This window comes from Oncorhynchus keta, chromosome 7 (assembly GCF_023373465.1).
Source record: "Oncorhynchus keta strain PuntledgeMale-10-30-2019 chromosome 7, Oket_V2, whole genome shotgun sequence".
NCBI lineage: Eukaryota > Metazoa > Chordata > Actinopteri > Salmoniformes > Salmonidae > Oncorhynchus > Oncorhynchus keta.
In genome coordinates this window covers 56,262,114-56,276,726 of record NC_068427.1, presented here as the reverse complement: position 1 = coordinate 56,276,726, position 14,613 = coordinate 56,262,114, and the positions used below count along the sequence as shown (strand labels likewise).

The 14,613-nt window shown below is 43.7% G+C and overlaps 1 protein-coding gene across 2 annotated transcripts in view; it reads left to right on the top strand.

The window, feature by feature from the left end:
• Window positions 1–14,613, top strand: part of si:ch211-45c16.2 (mitogen-activated protein kinase kinase kinase 13) — a 179,873-nt gene that overhangs the window by 143,348 nt on the left and 21,912 nt on the right. For both annotated transcript variants that reach the window (XM_052523302.1, XM_052523301.1), the window contains 2 exons: window positions 702–811; window positions 2,486–2,602. In XM_052523302.1, coding sequence (XP_052379262.1) covers window positions 702–811; window positions 2,486–2,602 — 227 coding nt within the window. The remainder of the gene's footprint in view (window positions 1–701; window positions 812–2,485; window positions 2,603–14,613) is intronic.

The following is a 14,613-nucleotide window of genomic DNA, read 5'->3' as shown; positions in this document are numbered from 1 at the left end:
TAGACCATTCTAATCCCCTAGCATACCTGTCCTTATAGACCATTCTAAGCCCCTAGCATACCTGTCCTTATAGACCATTCTAAGCCCCTAGCATACCTGTCCTTATAGACCATTCTAATCCCCTAGCATACCTGTCCTTATAGACCATTCTAAGCCCCTAGCATACCTGTCCTTATAGACCATTCTAAGCCCCTAGCATACCTGTCCTTATAGACCATTCTAAGCCCCTAGCATACCTGTCCTTATAGACCATTCTAATCCCCTAGCATACCTGTCCTTATAGACCATTCTAAGCCCCTAGCATACCTGTCCTTATAGACCATTCTAAGCCCCTAGCATACCTGTCCTTATAGACCATTCTAATCCCCTAGCATACCTGTCCTTATAGACCATTCTAAGCCCCTAGCATACCTGTCCTTATAGACCATTCTAAGCCCCTAGCATACCTGTCCTTATAGACCATTCTAAGCCCCTAGCATACCTGTCCTTATAGACCATTCTAAGCCCCTAGCATACCTGTCCTTATAGACCATTCTAATCCCCTAGCATACCTGTCCCTATAGACCATTCTAAGCCCCTAGCATACCTGTCCTTATAGACCATTCTAATCCCCTAGCATACCTGTCCTTATAGACAGGCTATAAGCTATAGCCACCCTGTAGTGATATGTAACCCTGAGTGTCCTGTTCTCCCTGTGTCAGTCTGAGTGGAGGGAGGAGGTGAGGAAACACTTTGAGAAGATCAAGTCTGAAGGAACCTGCATCCACCGACTGGATGAGGAGCTGATCAAACGCAGGAGGGATGAACTCAGGTAGGAGAGAGAGAGTTTGTATATACAGGTGAAGTCGGGAAGTTTGCATACACCTCAGCCAAATACATTTATACTCAGTTTTTCACAATTCCTGACATTTAATCCGAGTAAAAATGCCCTGTTTTAGGTCAGTTAGGATCACCACTTCATTTTAAGAATGTGAAAAGTCAGAATAATAGTAGAGAAAATGATTTATTTCAGCTTTTATTTCTTTCATCACATTCCCAGTGGGTCAGAAGTTTACATAATCTCAATTAGTATTTGGTAGCATTGCTTTTATATTGTTTAACTTGGGTCAAACATTTCAGGTAGCCTTCCACAAGCTTCCCACAATAAGTTGGGTGAATTTTGTCCCATTCCTCATTACAGAGCTGGTGTAGCTGAGTCAGGTTTGTAGGCCTCCTTGCTCGCACACTCTTTTTCAGTTCTGCTCACACATTTTCTATAGGATTGAGGTCAGGGCTTTGTGATGACCACTCCAATACCTTGACTTTGTTGTCCTTAAGCCATTTTGCCACAACTTTGGAAGTATGCTTGGGGTCATTGTCCATTTGGAAGACCCATTTGCGACCAAGCTTTAACTTCCTGACTGATGTCTTGAGATGTTGCTTCAATATATCCACATAATTTTCCTACCTCATGAAGCCATCTATTTTGTGAAGTGCACCAGACCCTCCTGCAGCAAAGTACCCCCACAGCATGATGCTGCCACCCCTCGTGCTTCATGGTTGTGATGGTGTTCTTCAGCTTGCAAGCCTCCCCCTTTTTCCACCAAACATAACGATGTTTATTATGACCAAACAGTTCTATTTTTGTTTCAACAGACCAGAGGACATTTAGGTATCTTTGTCCCCATGTGAAGTTGCAAACCGTAGTCTGGCTTTTTATATGTCGGTTTTGGAGCAGTGGCTTCTTCCTTGCTGAGCGGCCTTTCAGGTTATGTCGATATAGGACTCATTTTACTGTGGATATAGATACTTTGGTACCTGTTTCCTCCAGTATCTTCACAAGGTCCTTTGCTGTTGTTCTGGGATTTATTTGCACTTTTCGCACCAAAGTACGTTCATCTCTAGGAGGCAGAACACGTCTCCTACCTGAGCAGTATGACGGCTAAGTGGTCCCATGGTGTTTATACTTGCGTACTATTGTTTGTACAGATGAACGTGGTACCTTCAGGCATTTGGAAATTGCTCCCAAGGATGAACCAGACTTGTAGAGGTCTACAATTGTTTTATCTGAGGTCTTGGCTGATTTCTTTTGATTTCCCCATGATGTCAAGCAAAGAGGCACTGAGTTTGAAGGTAGGCCTTGAAATACATCCACAGGTACACCTCCAATTGACTCAAATTATGTCAACTATCAGAAGCTTCTAAAGCCATGACATAATTTTCTGGAATTTTCCAAGCTGTTTAAAGGCACAGTCAACTTAGTGTATGTACATTTCTGATCCACTGGAATTGTGATACAGTGAAATAATTTGTCTGTAAACAATTGTTGGAAAAATGACTTGCACAAAGTAGATGTCCTAACCGACTTGCCAAAACTATAGTTAGTTAACAAGAAATGTGTGGAGTGGTTGAAAAACGAGTTTTAATTTCTCCAACCTAAGTGTATGTAAACTTCCCACTTCAACTGTTGATAGATGTGTATTGAGCGTTCTGTCTCTCTCTCTAGACATGCCCTGGACATCAGGGAGCACTACGAGAGGAAGTTGGAGAGAGCTAACAACCTCTACATGGAGCTGAGTGCCATCATGTTGCAGCTGGAGGTCCGCGAGAAGGAGCTCATCAAGTACGTATAGAATGGGTAGAATGGAACCTGTATCCTACTACATCGATGTGGTAAAGGAGTCCATGGAGACGTTCCATTGACCAGACTGGAACACATTCAACAAATCTGATCTACCTCAGTTGAAATGAGTCAAATCTGATCTACCTCAGTTGAAATGAGTCAAATCTGATCTACCTCAGTTGAAATTAGTCAAATCTGATCTACCTCAGTTGAAATTAGTCAAATCTGATCTACCTCAGTTGAAATTAGTCAAATCTGATCTACCTCAGTTGAAATTAGTCAAATCTGATCTACCTCAGTTGAAATTAGTCAAATCTGATCTACCTCAGTTGAAATTAGTCAAATCTGATCTACCTCAGTTGAAATTAGTCAAATCTGATCTACCTCAGTTGAAATTAGTCAAATCTGATCTACCTCAGTTGAAATTAGTCAAATCTGATCTACCTCAGTTGAAATTAGTCAAATCTGATCTACCTCAGTTGAAATTAGTCAAATCTGATCTACCTCAGTTGAAATTAGTCAAATCTGATCTACCTCAGTTGAAATTAGTCAAATCTGATCTACCTCAGTTGAAATTAGTCAAATCTGATCTACCTCAGTTGAAATTAGTCAAATCTGATCTACCTCAGTTGAAATTAGTCAAATCTGATCTACCTCAGTTGAAATTGTCCAAATCTATTTGGCTGTTTTACCTAACAGTTGAAATTGTCCCAGGTTTTGACTCATGATTGATATATTGTCAGAACCAGGAAGAACGGGCCCACAATGTTTTACTAATGTCCAACCAGGAATATTTGGCTGTTTTAGCAGGAAGAACATAACAGGTAAAGTTGTCCCTTTTCAGGTCAGAACCAGGAAGAACAGGAGGGTCAGAAAGGAAGAACAGGAGGGGTCAGAACTAGGAAGAACAGGAGGGTCAATGCAACAGGAGGTCAGAACTAGGAAGAACAGGAGGGTAAGAACCAGGAAGAACAGGAGGGTCAGAACCAGGAAGAACAGGAGGGTCAGAACCAGGAAGAACAGGAGGGTCAGAACTAGGAAGAACAGGAGGGTCAGAACCAGGAAGAACAGGAGGGTCAGAACTAGGAAGAACAGGAGGGTCAGAACTAGGAAGAACAGGAGGGTCAGAACCAGGAAGAACAGGAGGGTCAGAACTAGGAAGAACAGGAGGGTCAGAACTAGGAAGAACAGGAGGGTCAGAACTAGGAAGAACAGGAGGGTCAGAACCAGGAAGAACAGGAGGGTCAGAACTAGGAAGAACAGGAGGGTCAGAACCAGGAAGAACAGGAGGGTCAGAACTAGGAAGAACAGGAGGGTCAGAACCAGGAAGAACAGGAGGGTCAGAACTAGGAAGAACAGGAGGGTCAGAACCAGGAAGAACAGGAGGGTCAGAACTAGGAAGAACAGGAGGGTCAGAACTAGGAAGAACAGGAGGGTCAGAACCAGGAAGAACAGGAGGGTCAGAACCAGGAAGAACAGGAGGGTCAGAACTAGGAAGAACAGGAGGGTCAGAACTAGGAAGAACAGGAGGGTCAGAACCAGGAAGAACAGGAGGGTCAGAACCAGGAAGAACAGGAGGGTCAGAACTAGGAAGAACAGGAGGGTCAGAACTAGGAAGAACAGGAGGGTCAGAACCAGGAAGAACAGGAGGGTCAGAACCAGGAAGAACAGGGGGTCAGAACCAGGAAGAACAGGAAGAACAGAAGAACAGGAGGGTCAGAACCAGGAAGAACAGGAGGGTCAGAACTAGGAAGAACAGGAGGGTCAGAACTAGGAAGAACAGGAGGGTCAGAACCAGGAAGAACAGGAGGGTCAGAACTAGGAAGAACAGGAGGGTCAGAACCAGGAAGAACAGGAGGGTCAGAACCAGGAAGAACAGGAGGGTCAGAACAGGAACACTGGAGGGCAGAACTAGGTTATAAGAACAGGATCCAAATCAAATCAAAACACATGGTTAGCAGAGAACAGGAGGGAGCGAACAAATGCTTGTGCTTCTAGGAGAATGCAGTGATAACCAACAGGAATCTAACAGGAATTCAGAACTACTGGAAGAACAGGAGGGTCAGAATAACCAGGAAGAACAGGAGGTGATGGTACAGGAAGAACAGGAGGGTATCGAGTACAGTAATACATAGAGAAGAGACAAAGTAAACAAACCAGGAAGAACAGGAGGGTCAGTGAACATGTGAAGAACAGGATGATGAGTCAGAACATAGGAAGAACAGTAGGGTCAGAACAGGAAGAACAGGAGGTCAGTTAGGAAGAAAGTGGCTAGTGAAGAACAGGAGGGTCAGAACATTAGGAAGAACAGGTTGGGTCAGAACTGACAGGAAGAACTGGAGGGTCTGTTTAAACTGAGGAAGAACAGAAGCTGTTCAGTCTCTAGGGTCCCAGAACTGAAGAACAGGAGGGTCAGAACTTCTGGAAGAACAGGAGGGTCAGAACCAGGAAGAACAGGAGGGTCAGAACCAGGAAGAACAGGAGGGTCAGAACCAGGAAGAACAGGAGGTCAGAACTAGTGAAGAACAGAGGGTCAGACCCTAGGAAGAACAGGGAGGGTCACTTGAACCAGGCGGAAGAACAGGAGGGTGAGAACCAGGAAGAACAGAAGTTTGTCAGAACCAGGAAGAACAGGATTTCTTCAGAACTGAGGTTGAACAGGCGTCAGAACCAGGAAGAACAGTGGAGGGTCAGAACCAGGAAGAACAGGAGGGTCAGAACCAGGAAGAACAGGAGGGTCAGAACTAGGAAGAACAGGAGGGTCCACAATCAACTTAGTTTTGGAAGAACAGGACACCACACAGGAGGGTCACCTCCTCCCTGTAGGAAGAACAGGAGGGTCAGAACCAGGAAGAACAGGAGGGTCAGAACTAGGAAGAACAGGAGGGTCAGAACCACGAAGTCGTGGGTGAACAGAACTAGAAGAACAGGGGCCCCCGTGTTGAGGAAGAACAGGAGGGTCAGAACCAGGAAGAACAGGAGGGTCAGAACCAGGAAGAACAGGAGGGTCAGAACTAGGAAGAACAGGAGGGTCAGAACCAGGAAGAACAGGAGGGTCAGAACTAGGAAGAACAGGAGGGTCAGAACCAGGAAGAACAGGAGGGTCAGAACAGAAGAACAGGAGGGTCAGAACCTGTGGACCATTTGGAAGAACAGGAGGGTCAGAATTAGGAAGAACAGGGGGTCAGAACCAGGAAGAACACTAGGGTCAGAACTTCATGAAGAACAGGAGGGTCAGACTAGGAAGAACAGGAGGGTCAGACCTTAGCTTTCTTGGGAAGAACAGGAGGGTCAGAACCAGGAAGAACAGGAGGGTCAGAACCAGGAAGAACAGGAGGGTCAGAACCAGGAAGAACAAGAGGGCCTAGGAAGAACAGAGGGTCAGAACCAGGAAGAACAGGAGGGTCAGAACCAGGAAGAACAGGAGGGTCAGTGGAACCAGGAAGAACAGGAGGGTCAGAATCCTGGAAGAACAGGAGGATTTCATCTTGAACCAGGAAGAGCGCCCTGCCACTATGCCTCTTGGTCAGAACCAGGAAGAACACTTTGGAGGGTCAGAACCAAGGAAGAACAGGACTGGGTCAGTCAACTTGCCCTGAAAAACAGTGGGGCTTTCAGAACTAGGAAGAACAGGAGGGTCAGAACCTAGGAAGAACAGGAGGGTCAGAACCAGGAAGAACAGGAGGGTCAGAACCAGGAAGAACAGGAGGGTCCCAGAACCAGGAAGAACAGGTCAGCTTGGTCTGACCAGGAAGACCTCAGCGGGGCCTCTTGTTTTAATTTCTGCCTGTATGCTGAAATACTCGATTTGTTATATTTTACTGAAACATAACCAATATTCGTTGAATATAAATACCGAACTTGTTTTTGCATGGATTCCACGACGCGGTTCGCTTTAACTACTAGGACCACTATTTCTTGTCCTGGAATACTGCTTAACAGAGACACTAAGCTGCTAGTCATCAAGCTAACGAAGTTGGTACCGGATGAGTTTTGCAGCCCTGACGCTGTCTGGAGAAATAAATTAACGGTTCCAGCGCCTTAGGAGCTACTAGACTTTTTTGGGACAATCCGGATTTTTTTTTTTTTTAACTTTATTTATCCAGGCAAGTCAGTTAAGAACAAATTATTATTTTCAATGATGGCCTGGGAACAGTGGGTTAACTGACCTTGTTCAGGGGCAGAACGACAGAATTTGTACCATTGTTGGAATCCTCAGTGGGTTTGAACTTGCAACCTTCGAATCCTTACTGGGAGATCTGAATCCTAGCGCTCTGATGCCCTACCCTCTAACCACTACCCTGCCGCCTCAAGGATCCTGTGAAGCATCAGAGTTTTCTGAATCCTGTGACGCAACTGTTTGATCTGAATCCCAACGAGTGGGTTATCTGAAGGTTGATGGGTCTTCCTGTGATGCACGGAGGTCGCCAGCCTGACGTGGGAGAAATCCTGGAAAACGAAGAGATGGCATGTTTACCATGGGAGTGGGTTTCTGAATCCTGTGAAGCATGGGAGTCTCTGAATCCTGTGACGCTTGTCATTATCCTGTGAAGCATGGGAGTTGATCCCCGCATCTGATATCCTTGTCTTTGGAGATTTTGAAGAAATTGGACTGCATCCTGGAGCTCAGTAAGATGACATTACTAAGCTGCTCAAAGATGGACATGTCTATCTTAGTCCGTGGGTTTTAATGACAGCAGCCTCCCGCAGGACATTGATTCTATTGTAGTCCATGTGGGTTTTAATCCCAAAGAGGCTCAACAACTGAATAGTTTTGCCATCCTGAGCCTGATAAAAGACCCTGCATCTGGCCCGTCTCTGAGGGAGACCTTGTCTGCGGCCCACTTCACAACTCCTACTTGATTATTGCAGTTCAATGGGTGTCTGTAACAACTGTCCCTGCTCTGGACTCATTATAAGGAGGATGGGATCCACCCAAATCAGTTCCTGATCCTTTCACAGCATTATAAGGAGGATGGGATCCACCCAAATCTAAGGTTGGGATCCTTTCAAATCCCCGAGGATGGGCAAGGTTTGGATCCTTTCACAGCAACAGGAGGATGGGATCCACCCAAACCATCTGTTCCTGGCTTTCACAGCATTATAAGGAGGATGGGATCCACCCAAATTTCGGGGTGGATCCTTTCACAGCATTATAAGGCTGGTTGAGACAGTGACTTATCAACTGACTCAAGCCCAGCTCAGTAAATCCCTACCATTGTGTCCCTGAGTTGTCACATCCAGCAAAGGTACATTTCTAGTGGCGTTGGAAGACCAATGTAAGTAACTAATTTATGTCCCTCTAGTGGAATGTCTCTCTGAATCCTACAGCTGTGAATCAACCTGAAGGTATATTTTCTGGGTGATTTAAATACTGACTGGCTTTCATCCTGCACATGGAAATAGCTTCAACTGTCAGTGGCAACCTGGTTCAGGTCATCAGTCAACCTACCAGGGTCGTTACAAACAGCACAGGAATGACATCATCAACATGGTATTGATCACATCTTTACTAATGCCTTAGCCATGGGAGTGGGTTATCTGAAAACCAAAGTTCTAAATGCTGAAGCATGGGAGTGTATATGAGGTCAGGCTGGGCCTAATATCTGAAGGTCCTGTGAAGCTAATATGTGGAGTGGGCTGATCTGAATCCTGTGAAGTCAGGCTGGGGAGTGTATATGAGGTCAGGCTGGGCCTAAATAGTGTATAAGAGGTCAGGCTGGGCCTAATATAGTGGAGGTCAGGCTGGGCCTAATATAGTGTATAAGAAGGTCAGGCTCCTAGTGTATAAGAGGTCAGGCTGGGAGTGTATTCTCTAATATAGTGTATAAGAGGTCAGGCTGGGCCTAATATAGTGTATAAGAGGTCAGGCTGCCTAATATAGTGTATAAGAGGTCAGGCTGGGCCTAATATAGTGTATGAATCCTAGTGTATAAGAGGTCAGGCTGGGCCTAATATATGGGAGGCTGGGCCTAATCTGAATCCTGCCTAATATAGTGTATAAGAGGTCAGGCTCTAAATCCTGTATGAGGCCGGGCCTAATATGGGAGGTCAGGCCGGGCTAATATCTGAATCCTGGGTGATAGCATGGGAGCTGGGCTTATAGTGTATAAGAATCCTGTGACGCAGGCTGGGAGTGGGCTTCTCTAATCCTGTGAAGCATGGGAGTGGGCTAATATAGTGTATGAGCATGGTCAGGCTGGGCTTAGTGTATGAATCCTGTGATATGGTATAAGAGGTCAGGCTGGGAATCCTGTGAAGCATGGGAGTGGGTTGATCTGAATCCTGTGTATAAAGCATGGGAGTGGGTTAAGAGGTCTGGAATCCTAGTGAAGGCATGGGAGTGGGTATAAGAGGTCTGAATCCTAGTGTATAAGAGGTCATGGGCCTAATATAGTGTATAAGAGGTCAGGACGGGCCAGTGTATAAGAGGAGGCTGGGCCTAAGAAATGGGACTGTGAGTGCATGGGAGGCTGGGCAATTTTCTATCCTGGGCCTCGTGTATAAGAGGTCAGGCTGGGCTCCTAATATAGTGTATAAGAGGTCAGGCTGGGCCTAATAAGTGTATAAGAGGTCAGGCTGGGCCTGATTCTATGTTAGTCCAGGCTGGGTTTTAATATAGTGTACTAAATCTGCTGGCCAGAATGTATAAGAGGACATTGAATCTAGTGTATAAGAGGTCAGGCTGGGTTTTAGTGTATAAGAGGTCAGGCTGGGCCATAAGTGTATAAGAGGACAGGCTGGGCCTAATATATTGATTCAGGCTGGTCCTAATGAGGTTTCAGGCTTGACTAATATATGAAGAGTCAGGCTGGGCCTAATACAGTGTAAAGAAGGCTGGGCCTAATATTTATAAAGAGGTCAGGCTGAGTGTTAGGAGGTCAGGCTGGGCACTAATACATTATAAGAGGTCAGGCTCCATAGTGTATAAGAGGTCAGGCTGGCCCTAATCTCTGACACCAGGCTGGACTAATATATGTATAAGAGGTCATGTGGGCCATCTCTTAAGAAGCTGCTCCAGATGTATAAGAGGTCAGGCTGGGTGTAACTGTTGATTCAATATGTTTTCAAGTGATTTTGTTGAATGAATACTGTTTTATAAGGTGGATGGATCCAACCAAATCATTGACACATTCCTGAAATCCTCTTCCAGCTAATAATTTTAAGAAATGACTGTAAAACTGTTAAATCCCAGCTCAGTGAAACTGAAATTGTTGAAAGAGGGATGAGGCAAAATGAATTCTAAGACTGGCTACACAACAGATTGGCAAAAGACCACAATGAAATCATGTTACTCAAAAAGATAAATGACAAAGAATGATGGTGAAATGTTTGGAACACCTTAAATTAAATTTAGGAAACAAGGCAAACTGTCCATCGTTCATTGAATCAGATAGATACTCATCACAAAACCCACTGATATTTCAACGACTTTAATGTGTTTTATTGGCAAGATTATCAAATGTGCATGACATGTCAGAACAAATGGACACATTCAAAATATCTGACTCAATTCTGAAAGACAAGCAATGGAATTTTAAATACCATAAAGGGGAGTGTGGAACAAAACATGATTTCTATCAACAATGACCACATGGGATCTGACATCTTGGATGGAAAATACTGAGGATAATAGCCGATATTGCCACTCCTGCCAATCTTCCATTTAAGGCCAGCATTGTACCCAGGCTTAAGGGAAGGACATTCAACCAGCCAATATATAACTGGTGATTATCATTGATGATCAAGCCCAGCTTTTTGTAATTATCGATATAGTCTGCTTAAAAAGGCTGGCTTTACCCCCCTGCTATAATGTGGATAAAGAGTTACCTGTCTAACAGAACACAGAGGGTGTTCCTGGCTTTACATCCCCTGCTATAATGTGGATAAAGAGTTACCTGTCTAATGAACACAGAGGGTGTTATGGCTTTATGCTATAATGTGGATAACTACCTGAATGTCAGAGGGTGTTATGGCTTTCCCAGCTATTTGTATAAAGCAATCAGAACACAGAGGGTCAGGCTGGGCCTAATATAGTGGATAAAGAGTTTCTAAAGACAGAGGGTGTATGGCTTTACACCCTAATGGATACCTGTATAACAGCACAGAGGGTGTTATGCCTGCAACCTGTAGTTAAGGTCATCTGTCAATGAAAGGGTATCTGTTGCTATAATGTGGATAAATGACCTGTCATCAACCATGCTGCACACCCCCTCAAGAAATGCTAACAGAAATTAGCCAGTAGTACTAATAAGCATATCTAGAAAAACTGAAAAGGGTGTTAAATCCCCTTGCTACTGATGGAATTAAAATGTTGATGTCTATACAGAGGGTCAGGCTGGGCTTTAATATAATGTGTATAAGAGTTACCTGGCTAACAGAACACTTTACATATAAGGTCCTGCAAATTGTCAGGGTGCTGGGCCTAACCCCCTGCTATAGTGTATAAAGAGACTACACTATGAGAACAAGGATAAATGGCTTTAACCCCCTGCTAGAAGTGATATAAGAGGTCAGAAATGTTTGGCCTAATATAATGTTAAAAGTTACCTGTCTAACAGAAACTGGTTATGGCTTTAAGCTAATGTATAAGAGGTCAGGCTGACAGAACACTAATATAGTGTGGATAAAGAGGTGGTAAAGACAGAGCGGTGTTTGCTTTACACCCCCATGCTAAATAGTTACCTGTTTAACAGAAACGTAGGTGTTATGGCTTTACACCCCTGCTTAATTATGGATAAAAGAGTTACCTGTTAACAGGAGGGTGGTGGATGATAAGATAGAATCAGATTCCCAGGGCAGCTGTCTAGGCCCTTTTGAAATTCTTATTCCAGTTACTGGAAGTAAAGCCATGACTAATGACTGATAACCACATGTCAGTTACTTGGACTAAATGACTGCAACACTTAACAAAGAGCTGTAGTTCATTTCAAAGTGGTAGGAATAAGTTAGCCCTAAATATTTCTTAAACTGAAAGCATTGATTTGGGACAAATCAGATTAAACCTCAACAAACCCTTGTAATGAATAACTACAATTGAGAATTGAGGAGACTAAACTGCTTGGTGTAACCCTGGATTGACTGTCATATGATACAAAGTAAATGACAAGTCTGTCCATGATAGAGTGCTGCTATGACAACACTATGGAGGTCCTACAGGCCCTATTCCAATTAAAGTCGTGTGGTCAGGTGCCACAAAAAGGCCGTTGGAACACAGAGAGCCAAACTATGCATTCCAAGTACAAAGTGGATAGAGATGACTTCATGGAACTTGTATTTATGAGAGGTATTGACATGTTGAATGCTACACAGAGCTGTCTGTCTAAACTACTGGAAGCTCAGACACCCATGAATACCCCACAGTACATACATAGAGTCCTTCACAGTGTCCAGAACAGACTATGGGATTCCACAGTACTACATAGAGCCATGACTACATGGAACTCTATTCCACAGTACTACATAGAGCCATGACTACATGGAACTCTATTCCACAGTACTACATAGAGCCATGACTACATGGAACTCTATTCCACAGTACTACATAGAGCCATGACTACATGGAACTCTATTCCACAGTACTACATAGAGCCATGACTACATGGAACTCTATTCCACAGTACTACATAGAGCCATGACTACATGGAACTCTATTCCACAGTACTACATAGAGCCATGACTACATGGAACTCTATTCCACAGTACTACATAGAGCCATGACTACATGGAACTCTATTCCACAGTACTACATAGAGCCATGACTACATGGAACTCTATTCCACAGTACTACATAGAGACATGACTACATGGAACTCTATTCCACAGTACTACATAGAGACATGACTACATGGAACTCTATTCCACAGTACTACATAGAGCCATGACTACATGGAACTCTATTCCACAGTACTACATAGAGCCATGACTACATGGAACTCTATTCCACAGTACTACATAGAGACATGACTACATGGAACTCTATTCCACAGTACTACATAGACTACATGACTACATGGAACTCTATTCCACAGTACTACATAGAGCCATGACTACATGGAACTCTATTCCACAGTACTACATAGAGCCATGACTACATGGAACTCTATTCCACAGTACTACATAGAACATGACTACATGGAACTCTATTCCACAGTACTACATAGAGCCATGACTACATGGAACTCTATTCCACAGTACTACATAGAGCCATGACTACATGGAACTCTATTCCACAGTACTACATAGAGCCATGACTACATGGAACTCTATTCCACAGTACTACATAGAGCCATGACTACATGGAACTCTATTCCACAGTACCACATAGAGCCATGACTACATGGAACTCTATTCCACAGTATACATAGAGCCATGACTACATGGAACTCTATTCCACAGTACTACATAGAGACATGACAACATGGAACTCTATTCCACAGTACTACATAGAACCATGACTACATGGAACTCTATTCCACAGTACTACATAGAGCCATGACTACATGGAACTCTATTCCACAGTACTAACATAGAGCCATGACTACATGGAACTCTATTCCACAGTACTACATAGAGCCATGACTACATGGAACTCTATTCCACAGTACTACATAGAGCCATGACTACATGGAACTCTATTCCACAGTACTACATAGAGCCATGACTACATGGAACTCTATTCCACAGTACTACATAGAGCCATGACTACATGGAACTCTATTCCACAGTATACATAGAGCCATGACTACATGGAACTCACACAGTACTACATAGAGCCATGACTACATGGAACTCATTCCACAGTACTACATAGAGCCATGACTACATGGAACTCTATTCCACAGTACTACATAGAATGACTACATGGAACTCATATTCCACAGTACTACATAGAGCCATGACTACATGGAACTCTATTCCACAGTACACATAGAGCCATGACTACAGGCACTATACACACACAGTACACATAGAGCCATGACTACACACATTCCACAGTACATACATAGAGCCATGACTACATGGCATTCCACAGTACTACATAGAGACATGACTACATGGAACTCTATTCCACATCAAATAACTAATTCAAGCAGTAAAATGTGATAACTGTACACCTTATGGAACAGTGGGGACTGAAGCAACACAAATATAGGCACAGACACATGCATTCACACACAATAACATACGCACTATACACACACATACACATGCATTCACACACAATAACATACGCACTATACACACACAGACACATGCATACACACACAATAACATACGCACTATGCACACACATACACATGCATTCACACACAATAACATACGCACTATGCACACACATACACATGCATTCACACACAATAACATACGCACTATGCACACACATACACATGCATTCACACACAATAACATACGCACTATACACACACAGACACATGGATATAATGGCCAAAACCAAATGCATGTTTTTTTATTTTTATTATCTTTCACCAGAGCTCATGTGTTCTATTCTCCTACATTCATTTCACACTTTCACAAACTTCAAAGTGTTTCCTTTCAAATGGTATCAAGAATGTGCATATCCTTGCTTCAGGTCCTGAGCTACAGGCTGTTAGATTTGGGTGTCATTTTAGGTCCTGAGCTACAGGCAGTTAGATTTGGGTCGGTCATTTTAGGTCCTGAGCTACAGGCAGTTAGATTTGGGTGTCATTTTAGGTCCTGAGCTACAGGCAGTTAGATTTGGGAGTCATTTTAGGTCCTGAGCTACAGGCAGTTAGATTTGGGTGTCATTTTAGGTCCTGAGCTACAGGCAGTTAGATTTGGGTGTCATTTTAGGTCCTGAGCTACAGGCTGTTAGATTTGGGTCGGTCATTTTAGGTCCTGAGCTACAGGCAGTTAGATTTGGGTGTCATTTTAGGTCCTGAGCTACAGGCAGTTAGATTTGGGTAGGTCATTTTAGGTCCTGAGCTACAGGCAGTTAGATTTGGGAATGTCATTTTAGGTCCTGAGCT